The following is a 25,879-nucleotide window of genomic DNA, read 5'->3' on the forward strand; positions in this document are numbered from 1 at the left end:
ACACGCATAGTTAGGTTGAAAAAAGACACAAGTCCATCTAGTTTAACAAAAAATAAATAAAAATACAATCCCATATACACCCACACCCACAGTTGAGCCAGAGGAAGGTGAAAAACCCCAGCAGAGCATGATCCAATTTGCTACAGCAGGGTAAAAAATTCCTTCCTGATCCCCCGAGAGGCAATCGCATTTTCCCCGGATCAACTTTACCTATAAATGTTAGTACCCAAATATATTATACACATTACGGAAATAATCCAGGCCTTTTTTAAAGAAATCTACTGAGCTGGCCAGAACCACCTCTGGAGGGAGTCTATTCCACATTTTCACAGCTCTTAGGCTGGGTTCACACTGCTGCGATGTCTATGATCGGTTGTGATTCGCACCGCACTGCAGTGCAAATCACATGCTATCTCTGTGCGATGCGATTTCAGCCATACAGATAGTATGGCTGAATTTGCATTGTATCTGGCCCAAATTCGTACAGGACCCTTTTTTTGGTCCGCAGCAGAATCAGATTGCATGGGTGTTCACATCTGATTCCTGTCCGAGTTTGCAGATCGCACTGCGATATGCGAACTGATTTGGAGGTGTCATTAACTTTTAACTGACACTCCCAGCAGTTCGCATAGGGCAGTGGGAGACATGCGATGCGGGAACCCGCAGTGGATTCGCAGCGTTCCCGCATCGCAGCAGTGTTAACCCAGCCTTACTGTGAAGAAACGTTTCCGTATCTCTTTTCCTCTAGACGTAAAGAGCCTTAAAGTGAATAACTCAACACCAAGTTCACTATATGGACCTCTTATATATATATATATATATATATATATATATATATATATATATATATATATATATATATATATTTGTACATGTTGATCATATTCCCCCTTAATCTCCTCTTCTCAAGAGAGAATAAATTCAGTTCCTCTAATCTTTCCTCATAGCTGAGTTCCTCCATGCCTCTTATCAGTTTGGTTGCCCTTCTCTGCACTTTCTCCAGTTCCCAGATAAAGTTAAAAAAAACAAAAAAACAATGAAATACAAAAAAAAGTAAAAAAAAATAAAAAAATTAAATAAATGAAATACATAAAAAAGTAAAAAAATAAATAATTTAATACAAAAAAAAAGAAAAAAGTATAAATGTAATGTCCATTGCCTCGCACACACCCACAAAGGCAAATGCGTGCCCAGGGTGGGCACGTGGATGTAAACCGTGATCTCACCACACATTTGAGATATCGCCGCAGTGAGAACAATATTTCTAGCACCAGCATTCCCACTAACACCAAACTGATGAGCTGTAAGGGCCGGTTCACACTGCAGGCGATGCGAGGCGACACCGACTTGCCTCGCCGCGACCTGCCGCGACCTCAGCGGCAACTTGCAGATGACTTCTGTATAGAAGTCAATGCAAGTCGCCCCCAGGTCGCCCAGAAGTAGTACAGGAACCTTTTTTCTGAGTCGGAGCGACTCGAGTCGCTCCTCTCAGAGCGGTTCCATTGTACAGAACGGGGGCGACTTGCGAGAGCGCGGCGAGGCGAGTCGTGTCGCCTCGCATCGCCCGCAGTGTGAACCGGCTCTAAAGCCTTTTGAATTGTTGCCTATGGAGCTTTGTGGGTCCTGTTATGTGACATCATTTTATGTTGGCATGTTTGGTGTCAATCTACTCACTGCAACCCCATATTTTATTTGCTACAAAAATTGGTATTATATGGTGTTTGCACTCAATACAATTCATTTTCATCGATTTTTTTTCCTGAAAATATTCCTTTGTGTGCAAATATCATGTGAGATAGAAAGCTGTAATTCCTATTTCTGATTATTCTACAGGAGATCTTCTTTCATAAACCATATCATGCTCTGGGGATTTTAGTAATTTAATAGACACAAGTGCAGCTTTTTACACGTGTGCAATGAAAACATCGCTCCTGAAGAGGTTTACGTGTCCCTTTAATAAATAGTAAATCAGCAGAGCGATGATGACACAGTAATGTAGCAGAGCGCTCACGTGTCTGTAGGACTCCAGCATTTCCCTGACACCGGGGCCCCTCACTCTGTACATTGCTACTTCTACATCCAGTACACGCCCCCTCACTGCTAAACTGAATGACCCCTCTAGCCAATCTCTTTGCATAACTCCGCCCAGCCATTGTCTCATTGGCTTCTTACCTGCCTTCTGAGCCGCTCTCCGCCAATCATTAATTTGGGAGGCGGAGCCCGCTAATCAGCGTGTCCGATGCCCATGACGTCTAGGTGTGCCGGTTGTGTGTGCAAAGAGGTGGTCCACGTTCTCCGTATATATAGATGGGATCGGAGCGTATATTCTCCTCCGGTATATGCTCGAATGAGGCCTCGGGGCAGGAGATATAATAGATACAGCAGGAGCTTCAGTCGTACCAGGGTGGCTATTCACACTGTCATAGCATAGACACAGGGACGATCCTTCTAGATAATTATTTTATATAGTGTAATATATATAGAGAGAAAGTTTATTGTATAGTGTAATGTATATACATAGGTATATATATAGAGAAAGATAGTGTATTATATATAGTAATATATATTAATTGAAATATATATATATAAACAGAGAGTTTATTATATAGTGTAATATATATACCTAGCTATAGAGAGAGTATATTATATAGTGTAATATATATACATAGCTATAGAGAGAGTATATTATATAGTGTAATATATATATATACATAGCGATAGAGTATATTATATAGTGTAATATATATACATAGCGATAGAGAGAGTATATTACAGGGTGTACATTAACTGTGGATTGACTTAAAGGATCCCCACGTTTGACATCATAAACTGCAGCAGCAACCATGGCGAATGGTGAGTGATCGGCGTATTGGGGGGGGGGGGGTTGATGGACAGGTGACAGTTATACCATGGGATTAGGGAAGTCACCTGAGATGGGAGTTATGATGTCATCTGTTATGGGACTGATGAAGTGATTGGACTGATGATGTCACCTGTGTTGGGAGTTATGATGTCACTTGTTATGGGACTGATGATGTCACCTGTCAAGGGGCAGATGATGTCTTGTATGATGGGCTCTAAGGGTTGTACTGTACTGTTTGTTCTGTATAGAAGTTGTCCTTTCACCTGATTTTCTCTCCTGAAGATCTCCTAATATACCGGCTTCCTTGCTGGTCAGGAGTATCTCTGCTCTACTTATCAGTCATTGGTCAGAGGCTCTTCTATGTCTTTTAGGCTGTGTATGATCCAGAGATATCGCTTTCATACATATGTATATATTACGGTATTAGGCTTTCCATACACTCTACAATCTGATTATACAATCTCTGTACATTTTTCTGTAGGTTTACTAAAACTATGGATTATGAAGGCAGACACATTCAATTTGTATCTAGGCAGGTCCTTACACTGTGTGTGGCATTACAAATGGATTGTCTGTTATCAATTTTTCCTATGAGAAGTAATTGATTGGAAAATAAATCAATTATTTATCAAAGTATGTATGGCCACCTTAAAAAGGAGATTTTACAACCAGATTGTATAGTGTATGGAAAGTTTAATACTATAATATATACATATGTATAAAAGCTATATCTCAGGGTCATACACAGCGTAAAAGACATAGAAGAGCTAGATTAAAGTGATTGTAAAGCTTCATTTTTTTTTTTTTTAAATAACAAACATATCATACTTACCTCCACTGTGCAGCTCGTTTTGCACAGAGTGCCCCCAGACCTCGACTTCTGGGGTCCCCCGGCAGCTCTCGCGGCTCCTCCTCTTATCAGATACCCCCTAGTAGAAGCATTCTACCTTGCTGGCGCACTCCTGAGTCCAGCATTTGCATCCATAGACACGAATGCCGGACTCGGCCCCCCCCCCGCATCATTGGATTATATTGGCAGCAGCAGAAGCCCATGTCTGCGCTGCTATCAATCTATCCAATCAAGAGCTGGGACCCTGTGCAGAGAGGGACAGCGTGTCTCCACCAAGTAAAACCGGGTGGCCAGGGACTGCCAGAAGTTTTTTCACCTTATTGCATAGGATGCATTAAGGGAAAAAAACAAGCGTTTATGCCCCTTTAAGGCTCATTTCACATTAAGCCCACTCCAAATTTGGGGAGCAAAATGGACCTTCCGCTCATTGGAACCCTCCCCCCCTCTGGCGCCACAATTGGCACCTTTCAGGGGGGAGGGGGGTGCAGGTACCTGTACAGTACAGGTATCTGCAACCACTTCCGGCGTAGATTCTGCAGAAGGTACGCCCCTTTCTGCAGAATCTACGCCCCTTTCCGAAGGTCCCCCGCTGCCTGCTGGGAAACACACGGATCCCAGAGACAGCGGGGACCATCCTTATTGCGCAGCGTGACTCGCGCATGCGCAGTAGGGAACCGGGAAATGAAGCCGAAAGGCTCCACTTCCTGATTCCCATACCCAAGATGGCGGCGGCAGCACCCAAGAGACGATCGAGAGATCGGCTTCGGGTGCCGACATCGCGGGCGCGCTGGGCGGGTAAGTGTCATTATTTTAAAAGTCAGCAGCTGCAGTATTTGTAGCTGCTGGCTTTTAAAAAAAAAAATGGCGGACTGCTGGCGGACTCCATAAGACTTTTATATTCTGTGGCATTGAAGCGTCAAAGTCAGATCAAAGTAGTGCAGAAATCTTTTCTGAAGTTGCAGCGACTTCAGTGGTGTCCATTGGAACGGTTCCCATAGAGATACATGGCATTTCACATGTCCTGCGACTTTGGGTATCACAAGTCGGATCCTAAATTGTAGGAGTGTGAACAAAAGATTTGATCTGAAATGGACCATTTGTTTTCTGACAATAGAACATTTGCAGGATTTCTCGGTGTCCGGTGTGCCCACATTCCTCTAGATCAGTAAACTTGGCACTTGGGATGGTTTGTAAATCAGATCCGTTACACAGCTCATTGGGAAGTGTCTTCTCTTCTGTCCCTGACTGATGTACGGATCCCTGAAAAGAGCCACGCCTCCTGTCAGCCTGTCATCGTTTTGTATAGACTTCCCGGTCACTGATTTTCACATACACAAGATTCACCTGTGTGAATGTAGAATCAAGCTGACTTCATATTTATCCTTTATTATGGCCAGACACACAAAACTATGTTATATACAATTGTATTTTTGATAGATTAACTGTCCAGACAGAAATATATGGAAAATCGAAAAGATTGTTTGATGCGATCATATCAAATTATCTGCTTTCCTGTAGTCAGATTTTCCATCCAGACTGATCAAATACATTTTTGTTAAATTGGTTGGTTTTGCCTGAAATCAATTGATGACACAGTATGTGGCTTTTCAGTTACTAAAAGCGGAGTTCCACCCAAAAGTGGAACTTCTGCTCATTTGTCTCCTCTCCCCCTCGGTGTCACACCTGGCACCTTTCGGGGGGAGAAGATACCTGTCCCCACTTCTAGGAGTCCTGGCCGCGGTGAATTACGCCAGCAACTCGGCTCCCTCCTCCTCTTTCCTCCTTCCCCTGCCACCAGGCCAGTAGAAGAGAGTGGTGATCCTTCGCGCATGCGCAGTAGGGTTCCCGGCGTGAAGCCGTAATGCTACACTGCAGGGTCTCCTTACCCACAATGGTGGAGGCAGAACCCGATAGCTGATGGAAACATCAGCTGCGGTGCCAACATTACTGGACTCCAGGACAGGTAAGTGTCCTATCATTAAAGAGGAAGTAAACCCTGATGAGTTTACTTCCTCTTTTTTTCCCTGCAAAGGTAAAGCATAATGGACTACTATGCATCGCATAGTAGCCCATTATGTGTCACTTACCTGACACAGGAGCCAGCGAAGTCGCGCTGTCCCCTGTAGTCCGCCACATCCATCTTGCTGGTGGCGTCTCGCAGCTCCGCCGCTGTCATTCGGCGAAGCCGCGATGACGTCACTCCCGCTCATGCGCACGGGAGTCGACAGATGCAGCAGCTCCATTTTTGGAACTGCCGCGTTCAGTGCGCCTGCGCGGCGCTGTCTACGGCGCATGCGCCGTAGACAGCGGTGCCCGTTTTCGGGCAAATATCTCCTAAACCATATAGGTTTAGGAGATATTGCTTGGACCTACAGGTAAGCCTTAATCTAGGCTTACCTGTAGGTCAAAGTGGTTTGTAAGGGTTTACAACCACTTTAAAACTGGCTTTTCATTTTTGCAGTGGTGGGCAGACCTCCTCTTTAAAGCGTGTAAAAAAAAAAATTGAAGTCAGCAGCTACAAGTACTGTAGCTGTAGCTGCTAACTTTTAATATAATGTCAAGGTTGAATTCTAGGACATATACAAATTTTTTGCCTACTTGTGTAACCATAGGTAATACGTAATAGGTGTTAACAGATAGTAGACAGTCATTGTCCTCGTTCGGTCCTACCAAAACCTGTTAATCGCCAATTCAACTTTCTAACCTCATGTATGTGACCATCTAAAAGAAAAGACATTCTTGAACTTGAGTTACTGGATAACTTTTCATTTCTCAGATTTCTTAAGAAATAGTATGTTAGGGTCTGCTTTTGAAAACCACCATATTTACAGGTTGTCCACCCGTGGTTCAGATCCTTGATCTACATTAAATATGCAGTGTTGGGTTGGAGAGTTCACCAAACCTTTACAATTCTCTTCTTAGAGGTGAGACAAACGATGACCGAGTTTTGGCAGGAGCACTCACGTGATGCAACGGTGGAAGAGATGATGCTGGATTCAAGTGCTACAATCCTATCCAAGGAGGAGAAGCCGGAGATCATATCATTGTTGCCTTCATTAAAAGGATTAAATGTGTTGGAACTTGGAGCTGGCATTGGGTAAGGATTCCTTGAAAGAGTTCAGTAAACCGGATTAAATGTTCTTAGCAGACAAATCCCAAATCTTTTTTGTTTTACAAGTTTTGTCCACTTTTAGATGTTTGGTAAAAACCTGTTAATTCTCCACGCAACAGACAGACTGATTTCTGCTCCTCATGATGCCCTGCTGGTCTGTCACAAATGTGAAAGTTTTCTATGTTTGGTGATCAACATCAACAATATCCACTTTTTCTGGCTTATTTTTTTTACAAGTAAAAATTAGTACTTTTTGCTTGAAAATGACTTAGAATAACCAAACATTTTATATATATATATATATATATATTTTAGCAGAGACCCTAGAGAATAAAATGTTGATCAATGCAATTTTTTATGTCACACGGCATTAGCGCAGCTGTTTTTCAAAAGAAAATACAGTTTAATGAATTGTAAAGCAAAAAAACACCAATCTATAACCCAATTTTCTGGTAACGTATAAAAGGTGATGTTACTGCAAGTAAATAGATACCTAACATGTCACACTTTAAAATTGTGGAATGGCAACATGGATACTTAAAATCTCCACAGGTTACAATTTTTTACAGGTAACCTGTTTAGAGTTACAGAGGAGGTCTTGCGCTAGAATTATTGCTCTTGCTCTAGTGTTCGCAGCAATACCTCACATGTGTGGTATGAACTGATAAAGTGATCTTTTGCTTTAAAAAAAAAAAATTACTTATGCAATAGACCAGAAGTCATGACGTCGCTCCAGTCCTCCAAATTTATAGAGGTGATCAGAGACAATCTTAATGTGCTTCTTCTTGAGCCACTCATTTTTTGCCTTGGCCGTGTGTTTTGGGTCATTGTCATGCTGGAATACCCATCCACAGCTCATTTTCAATGCCCTGGCTGAGGGAAGGAGGTTCTCACCCAAGATTTGACAGTACATGGTCCCATCCATCGTCCATTTGATGCGGTGAAGTTGTCCTGTCCCCTTAGCAGAAAAACACCCCCAAAGCATAAAGTTTCCACCTCCACATTTGACGATGGGGGTGGTTTAAGGTAATAGGAAGCATTCCTGCTCCTCCAAACACGGCGAGTTGAGTTGATGCCAAAGAGCTAAATTTTGGTCTCATCTGACCACAACACTTTCACCCAGTTCTCTGAATAATTCAGATGTTCATTAGCAAACTTCAGACAGGCCTGTACATGTGCTTTCTTGAGTGGGAGGACCTTGTGGGCGCCGCAGGATTTCAGTCTTTTACGGCATGGTGTGTTACCAGTTGTTTTCTTGGTGACTATGGTCCCAGCTGCCTTGAGATCATTGACAAGATTCTCCCGTGTAGTTCTGGGCTGATTCCTCACCGTTCTCATGATCATTGAAACTCCACAAGGTGAGATCTTGCATGGAGCCCCAGACCGAGGGAGATTGACAGTTCTTTTGTGTTTCCTCCATTTGCGAATAATCGCAGCAACTGTTGTCACCCTCTCAACAAGCTGCTTGGCGATGGTCCTATAGCCCATTCCAGCCATGTGTAGGTCTACAATCTTGTCCCTGATATACTTGGGCAGTTCTTTGGTCTTGGCCATGGTGGAGAGATTGGAATCTGATTGATTGCTTCTGTGGACAGGTGTCTTTTATACAAGTAACAAGCTGAGATAGGGAGTGCTCCTAATCTCAGCTTGTTACCTGTATAAAAGACACCTGGGAGCCAGAAATCTTGCTGATTGATAGGGGGATCACATACTTATTCCATTCATTAAAATGCAAATCAATTAATAACTTTTTTGAAATGTGTTTTTGTGGATATTATTATTGTTATTTGGTCTCTCACTGTTAATATAAACCTACCATTAAAATTATAGACTGATCATTTCTTTGTCAGTGGGCAAATGTACAAAATCAGCAGGGGATGAAATACATTCTTCCTTCACTGTAATAGCAATTTTTTTTTCTGGTCATAGTTGTTGTTTCTGTCTTTCTAGAAGAACTCTAATTTGACATTGTTTGTTGCAGACGTTTTACCGGCCATATAGCAAAGCTGGCTAGCCAAGTCACTGCTGTGGATTTTATGCAGAACTTTCTTGATAAAAACCAAGAGGACAACGGTTACCGTGGAAACATCACCTTCCTGCAGGCTGATGTCACACATTTAGAATTGCCTGATAACAGGTACGCTGGGGCCCTGGGATGCCCATTGACTGGGATATCAACACTGTGAAACATTTTTTTAATAGTTGAATTAAGAAACACATTTATTTTATTTATAAGATGTTTAATTACAAAGTACCATAGTGAAATGTGTTCTTTATCATTTTAGTTATGATTTTGTCTTCTCTAATTGGCTCTTTATGTATCTGAATGATACTGAGCTAATGGCACTGATACAGAAGATGTTGGGATGGCTGAAGCCTGGTGGTTATCTCTTCTTTAGGGAGTCCTGTTTCTATCAGTCAGGTCAGTATTACAGATATATATGTTTTCAGTCGAGTTGACAGTTATTACATACGTCTGTATATACAGTAAAGCATGCTTGTTGTACTCGCTGTGGAACCTAAGGGGTTAATCTCTGCATTGTGTAAAAAGGCCATTTGATCCTATATGCACAGATCTTCCCCTTCTTGCACTGTCTCCAAAACTTGTCCGGATAAGACAGAGTTACTGGAGTCAGACTGCACATGCTCAGTTTGGTGTGTATTGCTAGAGAGTTTTTTTTTTTCTTGGGAGGGTGCATGTTTCTATGCAGAAGTGAGCCTGATTTTGCACTTTCCAGCTTTAGTAAATAAACCCCATTGTGTACTTAAAAGTGGGGTATGACTGTATCTGCGTGCCCGTACGAGGTATGAGCAGACAGATACACAGGCAAATCTGCAGGAGTCCTGATTGGCACCTGCGATCTGCTGATTGTGGGTGCAATTCTTTACAGGCTCCAAGTAAAAAAAATAAAAATAAATGCACATTTTTTTTTTTACCTGCAAAAAGATGTGCATTATTATTTTCTTTAACAGGTGAACTTATCCTTTTAAATATCTTTTTTTTCTACTATGCAGAACCACTGTAATGAAGTGTGATCCATGTCTGGATGCTGCATAGTGTAGAAATGTCCTCCTCGCTGCTATGTCCATGATCCATGTGTTGCATTGCCTCCCTCTTTTTACAAACTGCAGTGTGGTTTAAAAAGGTTTTAAGGTCATTGTATAGTTATAGTTTACATTAGTATATGTAAACCCTCACCTTGTAAAACAATCCATTGAGTTTAAAATAGAAATTAAATGTAAAACATTTGTGTATACATATAAAACAAAGAAAAAAACATTTTTAAATACCCTTTCCCCCCTTTTCTCATCTTCATAAGGGGCTCAGAAAGCTGGGGAAGGAGAAAAAGCAGAACAATGATCTTCCCAGTGAGTGTGCAGAGGGTGAGGGGAATGAGTGGTGTTAGGTCAAATCTGACCATCGGAGGGGAGCAGCCTGAGTTCTCAGCACCTCCAGAAAACTGACCAGGCTGTGGTGTCTAGGATTATCAGAGGGGCAGGCTGTGATGCCTAGGATTATCAGAGGGGCAGGCTGTGATGCCTAGGGTTATTAGAGGGACAGGCTGTGATGCCTAGGGTTATTAGTGGGGCAGGCTGGGATGCCTAGGGTTATCAGAGGGGCAGGCTGTGATGCCTAGGGTTATCAGAGGGGCAGGCTGTGATGCCTAGGGTTATCAGAGGGGCAGGCTGTGATGCCTAGGGTTATCAGAGGGGCAGGCTGTGATGCCTAGGATTATCAGAGGGGCAGGCTGTGATGCCTAGGGTTATCAGAGGGGCAGGCTGTGATGCCTAGGGTTATCAGAGGGGCAGGCTGTGATGCCTAGGGTGATCAGGGGGGCAGGCTGTGATGCCTAGGGTTATCAGAGGGGCAGGATGTGATGCCTAGGGTTATTAGAGGGGCAGGGTGTGATGCCTAGGGTTATCAGAGGGGCAGGCTGTGATGCCTAGGGTTATTAGAGGGGCAGGCTGTGATGCCTAGGGTCATCAGAGGGGCAGGCTGTGAATCCTAGGGTTATCAGAGGGGCAGGCTGTGATGCCTAGGGTTATCAGAGGGGCAGCAGAGGGACTGGCAGGAACATCAGGGATTTCACACAAAGGAAGTAAAGAGAATAGGATGTTTTCTCATACAAGTATTTGGTAATGCAGGCACATATCAGGAATATGAATTGTCAGTGTTATGTATTCTGTAATATTTGAATAGTTATTTTGGCGCTGTGTGTGAATTCTAATATCACATTTTTCATTTATAGGGGATGCTGAGCGGACATTTAACCCTACGGTTTATCGTACCCCTGCTCAGTATAACTATCTATTGACATCTGTCACTACACAGTCTGGGGACAATGGTTTTGAAATTGTGATGTCAAAGTCTGTGCAGACATATATTAAGGTGAGTAGACGTTTTACACGCTTTATTCTACCACACCTATCATTAACACTAAGCTTTTGAGAACAGCAGCCTATCCCCCTTTTTGCCTGAATCTTTCGTTTGTCATGTTTGCTCCCACTAGTATGAAAATCAACTTTTGTCAAGCTGCAGAGGCCACACATAAATCACAATTTGCTGAACCAGCTAAATTTTGATCCCTTTATAGTCAGCTACAAACCACTTCTTCATATATCTATATATATCTATATAGATATATATCTATATATATCTATATATATATATATATATATATATATATATATATATATATATATATATATATATATATATATATATATATATATATATGTACGTAGATACTTTCACAATGTGTCAATTTTCCCGTTTTCTACCCTCTCCTGCTATCCTTTTCTTCAACCTCTTGCAGACCGCCCATCCCTGCAGGCAAAGCAATGTACCCGTACGACGGTCTGGGTTTCGGGCACTATGAGCAAGTCAATGATTCATGACCTGCTAATCGGCTGTGTGCAATCACAGCCCAGAGCCCTGTGTTGACAATTAACACATCTCTCTGTACATAGGGATCAGTCTCTCTGTTTCATAGTTACATGAAGACACTTAGTAAACAATCAACACACATAGCACATTGTTAGGCACTCATTTAACCCCTTGATCACCCTAGATGTTAACCACTTCCCAGCCAGTGTCATTAGTACAGGCATACCCCACTTTTAAGTACACAATGGGGTGTATTTACTAAAGCTGGAAAGTGCAAAATCAGGCTTACGTCTGCATAGAAACCAATGAGCTTGTTCAATTAAGCTTTGGTAATAAAACATGGAAGCTCATTGGTTTCTATGCAGCAGTGAGCCTGATTTTGCACTTTCCAGCTTTAGTAAAAAAAAAACATTGTGTACTTAAAAGTGGGATATGCCTGTATAGTGAGACTTTTTTTTATTAGCTCTGATCACTGTGTTAGTGTCACTGGCAGTTATTCAGTTCTTCATTTCTCCCCCAGGATCAGTTACTGTCAGATTTCCCACTGCACTATCTGCACTATTGCAGTCCCATTATAAGTCGCTTGTCACCACCATTACTAGTATTAAAAAAAAAAAATATGTAGGAAGGCCAGTGTGGTGGCCTGAATTTATGGGAGGAGCCCGGAGGGTATTTAACCAGCCCGCTTGCCTGTGGTCTTTGTCGGTTTCCGGTGCGTGGCACTACATCACTAGGCCGACTGCTCGTGTTTCGTTGCCATTCGGATAAATCGTCTCTCTACTAGAAATCTCGTGGTTTTCGTTTCCCGTTCGTTTTTGTACAACGTCGCCGGCTCGACTGCCGCAGGTAAGGGTCTCGATTGACCTTCCTGTACTATTTTTGAGTGTCGTTAAAACCTGAAATATCGAATCGTTCGTTATGATACCGGGTTGTTATCACTCAAAATGCACTATTTTCGCAGCGCCCTTCATTTCACGGGCGTCATTTCGGTAGATATTGCTTGTAGGAAAAACTAACTGTACTTGTTATGTAGTCTCGTTACCGTGTTCCACAGTCAAAATCGTTGCCAGTCGTGTCTCACGGCACAACGACTCGTACCTCTGCCATAGCTGGCTCACGTAGGTCATTTCATCATTTCACTCATTTCTGTCACGCACTGCGCTCCGATTCGAATCCAGTCGCATCTGCTAAATGCGCCGATTCGTTCCGGTGTGCCCCTAGTTGCGTTGGCCTCATTTCGGTACATGCTCTAGAGCCCGTTCGTTGACGGTCGCAGGTTGCGTCCTCTCCAATTCGTAGCTCTATCATGGGAAGCATTTCATTGTCACGTAGTACGTTCAGTTTGAATCCGGTGGCATCCCCGTGCACCAATTCGTCCCGGCGTGCCCCAGGTATTTTTCGGCCTCATTTCAGTACATGCTCCAGAGTCCCGTTCGTTGTCAGTCGCAGGTTGCGGCGCACCGATTCGTGCCTCTGTCATGGGAAATCATTTCACTGTCACGTATCACGTTCCGATACGAATCCAGTCGCATCTACCATGCACCAATTCGTCTCGGCGTGCCCCAGGTATTTTTCGGCCTCATTTCAGTACATGCTCCAGAGTCCCGTTCGTTGTCAGTCGCAGGTTGCGGCACACCGATTCGTGCCTCTGTCATGGGAAATCATTTCACTGTCACGTATCACGTTCCGATACGAATCCAGTCGCATCTACCATGCACCAATTCGTCTCGGCGTGCCCCAGGTATTCTTCGGCCTCATTTCAGTACATGCTCCAGAGTCCCGTTCGTTGTCAGTCGCAATCGCGGCACGACTGGTTCGGGCCTCTGTCATGGCAAACTTTTGTCACTCATTTCATTGTCACTTACCACGCTCCGATTCGAATCTAGTCGCATCCGTGATGCACCGATTCGTTTCGATGTGCCCCAGTTGGTTACGGCCTCATTTCAGCACATGCTCCAGAGTCAGGATTCATTATTGGTTGCAGGTTTCGGTTCTCTGATCCATGACTCTGTCATAGGAAATCATTTTCACTGTCACGTATCACGCTCCGATACGAATCCAGTCGCATCGTGCACTAATTAATCTCGGCGCCCCCCAGGTATTTCAGCCACATTTCAGTACATGCTTCAGAGCATGCACGATTAACGGATAGTCGCAACAGCGGCATGATCGATTCGTGCCTCTGTCATGGCAATCAAAATAATTTCACCACCACGTACCGCGCCCCGTTTCGAAACCAGTTGCATACATGCACCGATTTGTTACGGTGTGCCCCAGTGCTTTAGCCTCATTTCAGTGCATGCTCCAGAGTCCAGTTCATCATCAGTCACAGTCACGGCAGTCGTTACAAGTACGCACACAAGCGTAGACTTCTTGCAGTCATTGCAAACACGCATCCAAGCGTAGACTTCTTGCAATCGTTGCAAGCACGCTTCCAAGCATAGACTTCTTGCAATCGTTGCAAGCACGCAGTCAAGCATGGACATCTTGCAGTTGGTACAAGTACGCATACAAGCGTACACTTCTTGCAATTGTTGCGAACACGCATCCAAGGGTAGACTTCTTGCAGTCATTGCAAGCACGCATCCAAGCGTAGACTTCTTGCAATCATTGCAAGCACGCATCCAAACATAGACTTCTTGCAATCGTTGCAAACACGCATTCAAGCATGGACGTCTTACAGTCGTTGCAAGTACGCATACAAGCGTTGACTTCTTGCAATCGTTGCAAGCACGAATCCAAGCATAGACTTCTTGCAAATCGTTGCAAGCACGCATTAAGCATAAACTTCTTGCAATAGTTGCAAGTTTGCATACAAGCATAGACTTCTTGCAATCATTGCAAACACGCATCCAAGTGTAGACTTCTTGCAGTCATTGCTAGCACGCATCCAAGCGTAGACTTCTTGCAATCGTTGCAGGCATGCATCCAAAACATAGACTTCTTGCAATCGTTGCAAGCACACATTCGGGCATAGACCTCTTGCAATCATTGCAAGCACGCATTTGAGCATAAGACCTCTTGCAATCACTGCAAGCAGATGTCCAGGCACAAACTTATTGCAATCATTGCTAGCAGGCAGTTCTGGCTGGCTCAATAGATTGCTTTAGGAAAAGCCTGGATACTTTCCTAAATGTACGTTATAACGGGGTACTTATATTTATAGGTAAAGTTGATCCGGGGAAAATCCGATTGCCTCTCGAGGGATCAGGAAGGAATTTTTTCCCTGTTGTAGCAAATTGGGCTATGCTCAGCTGGGGTTTTTTGCCTTCTTCTGGATCAGCTGTGGGTGTAGAATTGGGTGTGTCGGGTTGTGCGGTATTTTATTTGTTTGATTTATGGTTAGGACTGGATGCACTTCTGTCTTTTCCGACCTGGCTACCCATGTATCTTACCATAACTCCTTGCAATCGTTGCAGGCACGCATCCTGGCATAACTCCTTGCAATCATTGCAGGCACGCATCCTGGCATAACTTCTTGCAACCGTTGCAGGCACGCATCCTAGCATAACATCTTGCAATCATGGCAAGCACGCATCCTGGTGACTCCTTGCAATCGTTGCAGGCACGCATCCTAGCATAACATCTTGCAATCGTTGCAAGCACGTATCTTGGCATAACATCTTGCAATCGTTGCAAGCACGCATCCAAACACATGGTCAAGCACAACTCCTGCAGTCTTCGCAAAGCACATGCGGTAACACGAATTTCTCACAGTCACTACCAACACATCTCCAGTGACAAACTCCTGGGCAATTGTCGCAATACACGTTTAAACACTACTTTTGCAATCATGCCAAGGCTTGCGACTTAGCATAACTTCTTGCAATCATTCTTTGGCAAGCACATTCTCAGTGGCACACAAACTGGCTACACGTCGTTTTCAGCAGCACTTAATTGACCACTTGTCTCCTGTGGCTTTTCTTACAAGCCACTCACCGTTTCCTGTCTGTCTGTCTCTCCCTTAGGACAGTTGAGTTCAACTTCCATCCTGCACCAGGATCGTGTTGACACACGCAACTGGCTTCTTCCTGTAACACGCTCAGGCTATACCTAGCCAGCGTTCAGCATTTCTTATCATTACAGGGCCCGGAGAGCCGTCTGTCTTTATGGCCCATACAGCAAGATCCCCACTACGAGGCATCCAGAGGCATCGCCCATAGCCAACGGCAAACGCTCGCCCATCACAACTGCCATTTTTAAGGACATATAAAATCCTCGCATATTCCCCAGTCTTGTCATCCAAGCGGCCATCTACCTGGCCCTTTGTGGTTTTCCATGGCCTAGCCAATTTATTGTTGGTAGCACTGGCAGCCAGGTTCTACACACACACTACCTGACGAACGTTCAAATCGTCAATACGGGCCATTCCCCAGGGTCGATCTTTATGTCACTCTCACGGACACAGGACCCTTCTCAGATCCTTAATTTAGATGCCGTGGCAATAGGAGACCATCAATGTCGGAAGGTTCCTTACTGCATGGATTGGTGTAGCGATGTTTAGACCATCTACGATGCCCCTGTCACCCCTGGTAGTGACAGATGCCACAGCCTCCACAGGCTTCGCTGCAATTTTTGGCCACCACTGGTTACAGAACCATGGCATCAGGGATACTCCTAAACCCCGGGTTTACCTGGACTTCCTCCCTCTTCAAGCTATACCCGGTCATGACAGCCTCTCGAATCTGGGGTTATGTCAGGACAGGACAGGCTGTGGCTTTCACCACTGACAACTGGGCCAAGGCTCACCTTGTTGATGAAGCCAGGTCTGGCCGCTCTCGGTTGTGTCCTTCCTGTGCAGACTGCTGCAGTTATCTTGGTGGCACCAGTTAAAGTCCATTGTATGGGCATTCCAGGCCTTCAGCAACCCCGCAGGCCAAGTCCTGCATAGTCGTCACTTGGCTCGCTACCAACACCATTTCATCCTCCACCTTGCAGTGTCTAAAACCCAGCAATCTGGCTCCAGGATAGAAGTCCATTTCTATAGAAAAGGCAGTGCTTGGTGTCGAGTAACCATACTCGACTACCGACTGTCACTCCTACCGGAACGCGTAAACTCTAGTTCCCTATTGCCTTTTCGTGCTAACACTTGTGTACCTGCCAGTTTCCCAAACACATGGGGTTCTTCTACGCAGCCTACACCTCGACCCCGGTCCATACCGTGGTCACTCTTTAGTATTTGAGCACCCTTGGCAGCATGTTGGCATGGGTCCCAAGTCACGTCATTGAGAGACTAAGCAGTTGGAACCCTGCCTACCTCACCCGGTACATCCCCAATCCTCGGATGGAAATGGCACAAGCATTCACCAAACTTGCTCAACTAATTAAGCTAAAACTAATAAAACTACACCCCTACCTGAATGTTTTTGCCCCCTTATTTTGGTATACCGACCATCAGACCAGGGCACACTTCAGGTCCATTTCATGTTGTTAATCTTATGGTAAAGTCTATTTGTTCATATCCGTATCGGCCATAGGGCTTTGACCATAAGTAGGAAGGCCAGTGTGGTGGCCTGAATTTATGGGAGGAGCCCGGAGGGTATTTAACCAGCCCGCTCGCCTGTGGTCTTTGTCGGTTTCCGGTGCGCGGCACCCACCCTCCCATCCCCTTTTCAGGGCATTTCTCAAATTCATTTCTCTTCACAAATATTAATTTCTAATCTAGGGTATGCCCCCTTATTTTTGTATACCGACCATCAGACCAGGGCACACTTCAGGTCCATTTCATGTTGTTAATCTTATGGTAAAGTCTATTTGTTCATATCCGTATCGGCCATAGGGCTTTGACCATAAATATATATATACCATAGTTTGTAGACACGCAAATCAATCAATATACACTTATTGGGATTTTTTTTTACCAAAGACATGTAACAGAATACATTCTGGCCAAGATTTATGGATAAATTTGATTTTTGATTTTTCTTTTATTGGATATGTTTTATAGCAGAAAGTAAAAAAAGATAGTTTTTTTTTTTCTAAATTTTCTGTGTTTTTTTGCTGATATAATAAAAAATACAAACCACAGTGGGGATCAAATACCACCAAAGAAATAAATAGCAAAAAATGGCCTGGTCATGAAGGGGATAAAACCTTCCGTAGCTGAATTGGTTAATTCGAGTCTCTTTTATGTTCCATTTCCTCATTCCAGAAACACACAAACAGTGCTGTAGAGTAGACCTGCCATTTATTTGCTTTCATTTTCTTTCTTAGAATACAGAAAACTGAAAGCCAAAGTCTGATTGGGTGCAGTGAAGAACACCTTGGTGTTCATTGTACTCATTTTGATAAATGATTCCCATTGTGTACTGCAGGACATGTAAGGACTTGTCTGCCAATAACATGTCTATTGTTGGAGTCCTCTTCTCATACACATTTGTCACTAATCGTAATGCATTATTTTGTTTAAACTGTTTGGCATGTTTCTTGAAGAACACTCCTCTATACACACACCACCCATATCGTTTTCCTACCCTTTTAATGTCTTTTTTTTTTCTTTCCAAGTGCTGCATCTATGTTTTATATATGCCCCATTCTGTGTTCACAGATAAAGAAGAACCAAAACCAGGTGTGCTGGCTACTGCAGAAGGTCCCTCGTGAACGCGATGGTCACCAGGGTTATGTGACATTTCAGCAGTTCCTGGATAACAAGCAGTATTCTCGAAAAGGAATCCTCAGATATGAGAAGATATTTGGGGATGGCTTTGTGAGCACTGGAGGGCTGGAAACCACTAAGGTGAGGCCTGGTTAAAATTTTGAAGGCATTAGGAATAGATTTTTTTAAGTCGGAAACACTGAAACGTGTGTTTATTACAGAATACAGACCACCATTTAAAGGTAGGTTTCATGAAATAACGCCTGTGATGAACAAGGAGCAAGGCTAGAGAGCAAATAGAGGTGGATCACACAGGGTTTGTGTTAGCTCCCTGTCTGACAGAAGCCAAAGTTAAACGGGCATGCTGGAAAAGCAACATCTGATTGCCAATGGATGCCAGTGCTGATCAGTGTGTTCTGGCGGGGAGCATTCTCCCTGCTAGAACACAATAGTTCCATGGGGAGATTGCTACACTAACATCGCTTGTGTTAGTACGGCGCTCTGTATGTTTAGCTTGCTGGATTGAATGAAAAGAACTCATAGTGTGAAACCTGTTTTAGTATCCAGTAGGGTAGATGAAACCAAAATGATGTTAACAAATACAAAAAGAATGGGTCAAAGTTCCAACAACTCACAAAATAGGAATCCAGGGTTGCCAGGAGGATTAATTACACTCATGTCAAGGTAGCACCACATCCCAAGGATTCCAGTGTCCCGATAGCTGCACACAGCCAATACAAGACTACAAGTTCCCAGTTCCAGTGTCCAAATAACAGCCCACATGGCCAACATAAAGAATTATCAGTCTCAGCTCTTCTAAGCTCAATCCAGTCTCCCTCAAGTGATACCCTACAACAGTGATTCTCAACCAGGGTTCCTCCATAGGTTGCTAGGGGTTCCTTCAGCATTGGGCAATTTCTGCCTCTCAGATAAGTTCCCACTGACACCATTGATCTTTTTTAACTATCTGTAAGGAGGTAATTCTTCCCAATGACCACAAGTGTAAGGACCATTCGTCTTACTGACCATCACACTAATGTATCATGAGTTGTAGATTTCTAGTTTTTAGCAGGGGTTCCCCGAGACCGGAGAACTATTTCAAGGGTTCCTCTGTGTTGAAAAGTTTGAGAAAGGCTGCCCTAACTATCTGTCTGGCACAGAACAATCTGCGTGTACTCTCCCTGTTATTTATTTTTTCCTCTAATCACAGGTCTATTATATTGTACTTGGAGTTCATCAATCAGAGACCTGATGTCTGTCTATATCTTGATACAGGATATGTTGAATCCTGTGCTCCATGCTGAGGCTCTAGACCCCCTGTGTGGACCCGGGAACCCATTGTTTAATTATACACATGAGTAGACTGATTCGGACAGGCCATACATTATGCAATTTTCTTTCCTCCATCCTGTGGTTGAAGGAAAGAAATTCCATAAGTTCCACCATCTACACAGTCGGTGTTGATGGAGGAATCCCTCCGACGGTGCTATTGTATTCTAACAGCGGGAAGTTTTCCTGCCTTCAGAAAATAATGATCACTACTGGCCACTATAGCCACTGGCAGTGATCGAATGAAAAAAAAAACACAGGCTGGTTTTACAGAAGTCGATTGATAGAAAAAATTTAGTACAACCAGCCTGCCCAGAGATAAATCAAAATTCAGCCGGTTTCTGATGAATCCTTCTGAATTTCAATCCGCCTTTGGCCAGCTTTACCCACTGCCTAGTTTTTCATGTAAACTATATTTTATACAGGCTGCGGCTACTGATTTTAATTTAACATCTAATAATACTTACCAATGTTAAAAGTCCTAATGTTGATTATGCACAGGTAAGATTTCTCCCATTCAGCCCCTGATTCTGCCCCCCTTCTGCTAAATAGCATGGATAGATGCATCTGCAGTGCCGACAATTGTGCTTTTAAATTCCTGGTGCAACAGCTGAGTCCTCTCACCATATTTTGATCGTGTTCGTCTTTGGATTCCCAAAGCTGATACAGTTTAGACCAGGGATATGCATTTAGTGGACCTCCAGCTGTTACAGAACTACAAGTCCCATGAGGCATAGCAAGACTCTGACAGCACAAGCATGACACCCAGAGGCATGATGGGAGTTGTAGTTTTAAAACAGCTGGAGGTCCGCTAATTGCATATCCCTGGTTTAGACTATTCTTCAGAAAAAAGCGTGGGGGTGGTGCAGCTTTTTGGATTAAGTTTCAGTTCCATTGAAATATTTTATTCATGGTACATACTTTTAATTCTCTCTTCTTGTAGGAATTTATTTCCATGCTGAATCTTGTTCCTGGTCAGCAGGTCATTGATGTTGGTTGTGGCATCGGTGGAGGAGACTTCTACATGGCCAAGGTATAATTTTAATCTTGACATTCATACAGGGCACACAACTTACCTGCTTTTGTTGCTTTTTTTCACCCACAGTGCCTTGAAAAAGTATTCATACCCCTTGAAATGTTCCAAATTTTGTCATGTTGCAACCAAAAACGTAAAAGTATTTTATTAGGATTTTATGCAATAGGCCAATAGAAAGTGGTAAATAATTGCGAAGTGGACAGAAAATGATAAATGTTTTTCAAATTTTGTGTGGCATGCATTTTCATATTCAGCCCCCCGAGTCAATACTTTGTAGAACCACTTTTTTGCTGCAATTACAGCTGAAAGTCTTTTTGGGGATGTCTCTACCAGCTTTGCACATCTAGAGAGTGAGATTTTTGCCCATTCTTCTTTTCAAAATAGCTCAAGCTCTGTCAGATTGGATGGAGAGGGTCTGTGAACAGCAATTTTCAAGTCTTTCCACAGATTCTAAATTGGATTTAGGTCTGGACTTTGACTGGGCCATTCTAACACATGAATATGCTTTGATCTAAATCATTCCAGTGTAGCTCTCGCTGTATGTTTAGGGTTGTTGTCCTGCTGGAAGGTGAACCTCCGACCCAGTCTCAAGTCTTTTGCAGACTATAACAGGTTTTCTTCTAAGATTGCCCTGTATTTGGCTCCATCCATCTTCCCATCAACTCTGACCAGCTTCCCTGTCCCTGCTGCAGAAAGGCATCCTCACAATTTGATGCTGCTACCACCATGTTTCATGATGGGTAGACTGTGTTCAGGGTGATGTGCTGTGTTAGTTTTCCGCCACACAGCGTTTTGCTTTTAGGCCAAAAAGTTACATTTTGATCTCCTCATACCAGAGCACCTTCTTACATTTGTTTGTTGTGTCCCCCACATGGCTTCTTGCAAACTGCAAATGGGACTTGTTATGGCTTTCTTTCAACAATAGCTTTCTTCTTGCCACTCTTCCAAAAGTGGGCGACTAATAGTTGTGCTGTGGACAGATTCTCCCACCTGAGCTGTGGATCTTTGCAGCTCCTCCAGACTTATCATGGGCCTTTTGGCTGCTTCTCTGAATAATGCTCTCCTTGCCCGGCCTGTCAGTTTAGGTGGACGACCATATCTTGGTAGGTTTGCAGTTGTGCTATACCCTTTCCATTTTCAGATAATGGATTAAACAGTGCTCTGTATGATGTTAAAAGCTTGCAATACTTTTCTATAGCCTAACCCAGCCTTAGGCTGGGTTCACACTGGTGCGATCACAGACATCCTATGTGATTTGCATCACATTGCTGTGCACATGCGATTTGCGATGCAAATTCAGCCATGCAAACTGTATGGCTGAAATTGCATTGCATTTGCACCAAAATGGTGCAGGACCTTTTCTTTGGTCTGCACTGGAATTGGATTGCATGGGTGTTCACACTTATGCAATCCAATTTCTGTACCATTTCACAGTTCGTACTGCGATCTGCGAACCGATTTGGGGGTGTCATTAACTTTACAAAGATACCCGCAGCGGTTCGCAGATGTCAGCCTAAAACTTTACCACAACTTTATCCCTTACCTGTGTGGTGTGTTCCTTGGCCTTCCTGATGTTGTTTGTTCACGAAGGTTCTCTAACAAACATCTGAGGACTTCACAGAACAGCTGTATTTATACTGAGATTAAATTACCCACAAGAGGACTCTATTTACTAATTAGGTGACTTCTGAAGGCAATTGCTTCCACTAGATTTTAGTTAGGGGTATCGGAGTAAAGGGGGCTGAATACAAATAAACGCCACACTTTTCAGATATTTATGTGTAAAAAACATTGAAAACCATTTATCATTTTTCTTCCACTTCACAATTATGTGCCACTTTGGGTTGGCCTATCACAAAAAAAAAACAATAAAATACATTTATAGTTAGTAAGGTTGAATAAAGACACCAGTCCATCCAGTTCAACCTGAGTGAGTATCTGAGTGAGTATCTACAATTGTCCCTATCCTTGTCCCTATCCTTGTACATTTCCCACTCACATCGGTCCCTACCCTCAAGGAGACCACAATCCAGACGGCTTGTCAGATTTACCCAAACTGCAGCCAACGAGAGTGTGTAAAAATCCCCAAAGCCACCAACGTAGTTTCTAGGTCGGTGGCAGTACAAGGGTTATAGAGTATAAAAGTTCAATTTCCTTATTCTGTAGATTTTAATCATTTGAAATACCCTATACATAAAGCTAATCTGTATTATTCTTTGGCTGGGTTTTTGATATATTTTTTTTATCTCTACAAAGACGTATGGGGTGGAAGTCCTAGGGATGGACCTGTCGTCCAACATGGTAGAAATTGCCATGGAGAGAGCCATAAACGAGAAGATTCCTCTGGTGAGTGATGTATTGGAATCTGTTTAGGGGCTTTATTTGGTATATTTTTCATGAACTGATTATTTCTCTCATGATTTTGCTTTCTTTTTCGTTGGTTAATCAGATGTCATTTCTTCTTCCATAGGTACAGTTTGAAATTGGAGATGCCACACGACGGATCTTTCCAGATGCAACATTCGATGTGGTGTACAGCAGAGACACCATCCTGCACATCAATGACAAGGAAGCCCTCTTCAAGAGATTCTATGTAAGTCAGTTTACTGATTCTACTGTATACTCCACATTTATTATTATTATCATTATAATACGGGATTTATATAGCGCCAACAGTTTACACGGCGATAAAATAAAAGGTAGACAATACAGTTATAATACAATAAAATTAAGATTAAGAGGATTAAGAGGGCCCTGCTCAGAAGAGTTTACAATCTAATAGGGTGGGGCAGGTGGTACACAAGGTTGTAACTGTGGGCAATGAGCTGATGAAAGTGGTAAAAGATTAGTTGGAGATGTGATAGGCTTTCCTGAAGAGATGAGTTTTCAGGGATCGCCTGAGGGTAGCAAGAGTAAGAGATAGCCGGACAGGTTGAGGTTGGTTGTGCCAGAGGATGGGAGAGGCTCTGGAGAAATCCTGGAAACGAGCATGGGAGGAAGAGACGAGAGAACCTGAGAGTAGGAGGTCTTGAGAAGAGGGGAGAGGACGATTTGAGTGATATTTGGAGACAAGATTGGTGATGTAGCTTGGGGCAGAGTTGTGAATGGCTTTGTGTGTTGTGGTTAGTATCTTGAATTTAATTCGCTGGGTGATTGGGAGCCAGTGTAGGGATTGGAGGAGAGGGTTGGAAGACACTGAGTGGTTAGTAAGGTGGATAAGTCTGGCAGCACCATTCATGATAGACGGAAGAGGGGATAGCCTATGGAGAGGCAGGCCAATGAGAAGGGAGTTGCAATAGTCAAAACGAGAGATAACAAGGGAGTGAATGAGGAGCTTGGTGGTTTCATTTGTTAAAAAGGGGCGAATTTCAGAGATGTTATGGAGGTGAATAGGTGAATTTATGGGCTAATTCATGAAACTCAGAAGGAAAAAATCAGAACAAAACTATAGTGGTTGCCCTAAGCATACACTCTTAAATGTTTGGACTATTAAATGGTGTCTAAAGATACACTGGTGATTTTCTCTCTGAAGATTGCAGCATTTGCCTTCTTTTCTTAAAGCGGAGGTCCACCCTAAAGTGGACCTTCCGCTCATCGGAACCCTCCCCCCCTCCGGCGCCACAATTGGCACCTTTCAAGGGGGAGGGGGGTGCAGATACCTGTACAGTACAGGTATCTGCACCCACTTCCAGGATAGCTCTCTGCGGAAAGGGGCGTAGATTACGCCCCTTTCCGCAAGTGCCCCGCTGCCTGCTGGGAAACACACAGATCCCAGAGGCAGCGGGGACCGTCCTTATTGCGCAGCGCGGCTCGCGCATGCCCAGTAGGGAACCGGGAAATGAAGCCGAAAGGCTCCATTTCCTGATTCCCATACCCAAGATGGCGGCGGCAGGACCCGAGAGACGATCTAGAGATCGGCTTCGGGTGCCGACATCGCGGGCGCGCTGGACAGGTAAGTGTCACTATTTTAAAAGTCAGCAGCTGCAGTATTTGTAGCTGCTGGCTTTAAAAAAAAAAAAAACGCGGAGTCCCGGCGGACTCCCGCTTTAAAGTGTATGTAAACCCTTGTTTTTTTCTAATTTGCTCCCTTTCTGACTATACCAATGAAAATGTTTTGTTATATTTACTTAATATGTGCAAAAATTCCAGTTGATTTTGCCTTAAATCTTGCAAGTTGATTACTTCCTGTGCTCTCTGCCTGTACACAAGGAGGGGTTTACAGAGATTTAGAGGGGGGAGATAAGGAGAGGTTTGTGTTTTTTGTAATCCATCAGAAACTAAGTAGGCAGGGCTGACACCATGTGGTGTCTCTTCAAAGTCTTTAAAGAGGAAGGTAAGAGCAGAATATATTTCTGGCATGTGAACTGTCATTTTTCTGTGCTCGCAGCATGTGAAAAAGGTATAAAACATAAAAAATGTGGTATGTTTTTTTCCTCTTTAAGACATACACTTTAATCAGTTATTCTGTCCCTTTCTCTTCCAGTCCTGGCTAAAACCTGGAGGAAAACTCCTGATCACAGATTATTGTTGTGGAGAACAGCCCTGGTCCCCTGTATTTCAGGAGTATGTGAAGCAGAGAGGATATGTTCTGTACACACCTGAAGAGTATGGACAGGTATTGTGTTTGTTGCCTCATTAACGCCAAGGCTTCTTAAGTCGGCCATAGATATTTCAAATATATTTCAACCATCTATGGGCAGGCTCAATGTACCCATTTAGATCCATCCTAGCAACATTATTGCCAGCGGCTATAAAGTGCCTTGAAAAAGTATTCACGCTCCTTCAAATTTTCCACATTTTGTCATGTTTCAACCAAAAACATAAATGTGATAGACCAACACAAAGTGGCACATAATTGTGAAGTGGAGGAGAAATGATAAATGGTTTTACATTTTTTTTTACGAACAAATAACTGTATAATCAAATAATGTGAAAAATGTAGCGTGCATTTGTATTCAGCCCCCTTTACTCTGGTACCCCTAACTAAAATCTAGTGGAACCTATTCCCTTCAGAATTCACCTAATTAGTTAATAGAGTCTACTTGTGTGTAACTTAATCTCAGTATAAATACAACTGTTCAGTGAAGCCTTCAGAGGTTTGTTAGAGAACCTTATTGAACAAATAGCATCATGAAGGCTGAGGAACACACCAGACAGGTGAGGGGTAAAGTTGTGGAGAAGTTTAAAGCAGGGCTAGGGTATAAAA

General features: G+C 43.3%; 1 protein-coding gene across 3 annotated transcripts in view; it reads left to right on the forward strand.

Annotated features, from left to right (window-relative positions):
• The first annotated feature begins 2,249 nt into the window (after positions 1 to 2,249).
• The window catches only part of LOC143933399 (uncharacterized), a 40,949-nt gene continuing 17,319 nt past the window's right edge, over positions 2,250 to 25,879 (forward strand). The window contains exons 1-11 of one of the 3 annotated variants that reach the window (XM_077456301.1): positions 2,250 to 2,335; positions 2,806 to 2,853; positions 6,636 to 6,810; positions 8,807 to 8,962; positions 9,111 to 9,247; positions 11,076 to 11,215; positions 18,261 to 18,449; positions 20,581 to 20,670; positions 22,930 to 23,019; positions 23,144 to 23,266; positions 25,157 to 25,288. In XM_077456301.1, coding sequence (XP_077312427.1) covers positions 2,844 to 2,853; positions 6,636 to 6,810; positions 8,807 to 8,962; positions 9,111 to 9,247; positions 11,076 to 11,215; positions 18,261 to 18,449; positions 20,581 to 20,670; positions 22,930 to 23,019; positions 23,144 to 23,266; positions 25,157 to 25,288 — 1,242 coding nt within the window. In that variant the 5' untranslated portion in view covers positions 2,250 to 2,335; positions 2,806 to 2,843. Of the gene's footprint in view, positions 2,405 to 2,651; positions 2,854 to 6,635; positions 6,811 to 8,806; positions 8,963 to 9,110; positions 9,248 to 11,075; positions 11,216 to 18,260; positions 18,450 to 20,580; positions 20,671 to 22,929; positions 23,020 to 23,143; positions 23,267 to 25,156; positions 25,289 to 25,879 lie in introns of those variants that run through there. The other 2 variants (XM_077456292.1, XM_077456283.1) reach the window with 2 other exon arrangements.

Source organism: Lithobates pipiens, unplaced genomic scaffold, assembly GCF_037356315.1.
Source record: "Lithobates pipiens isolate NorthernLeopardFrog02 unplaced genomic scaffold, aLitPip1_a1.2 Scaffold_10, whole genome shotgun sequence".
In the NCBI taxonomy this organism is placed as follows: domain Eukaryota; kingdom Metazoa; phylum Chordata; class Amphibia; order Anura; family Ranidae; genus Lithobates; species Lithobates pipiens.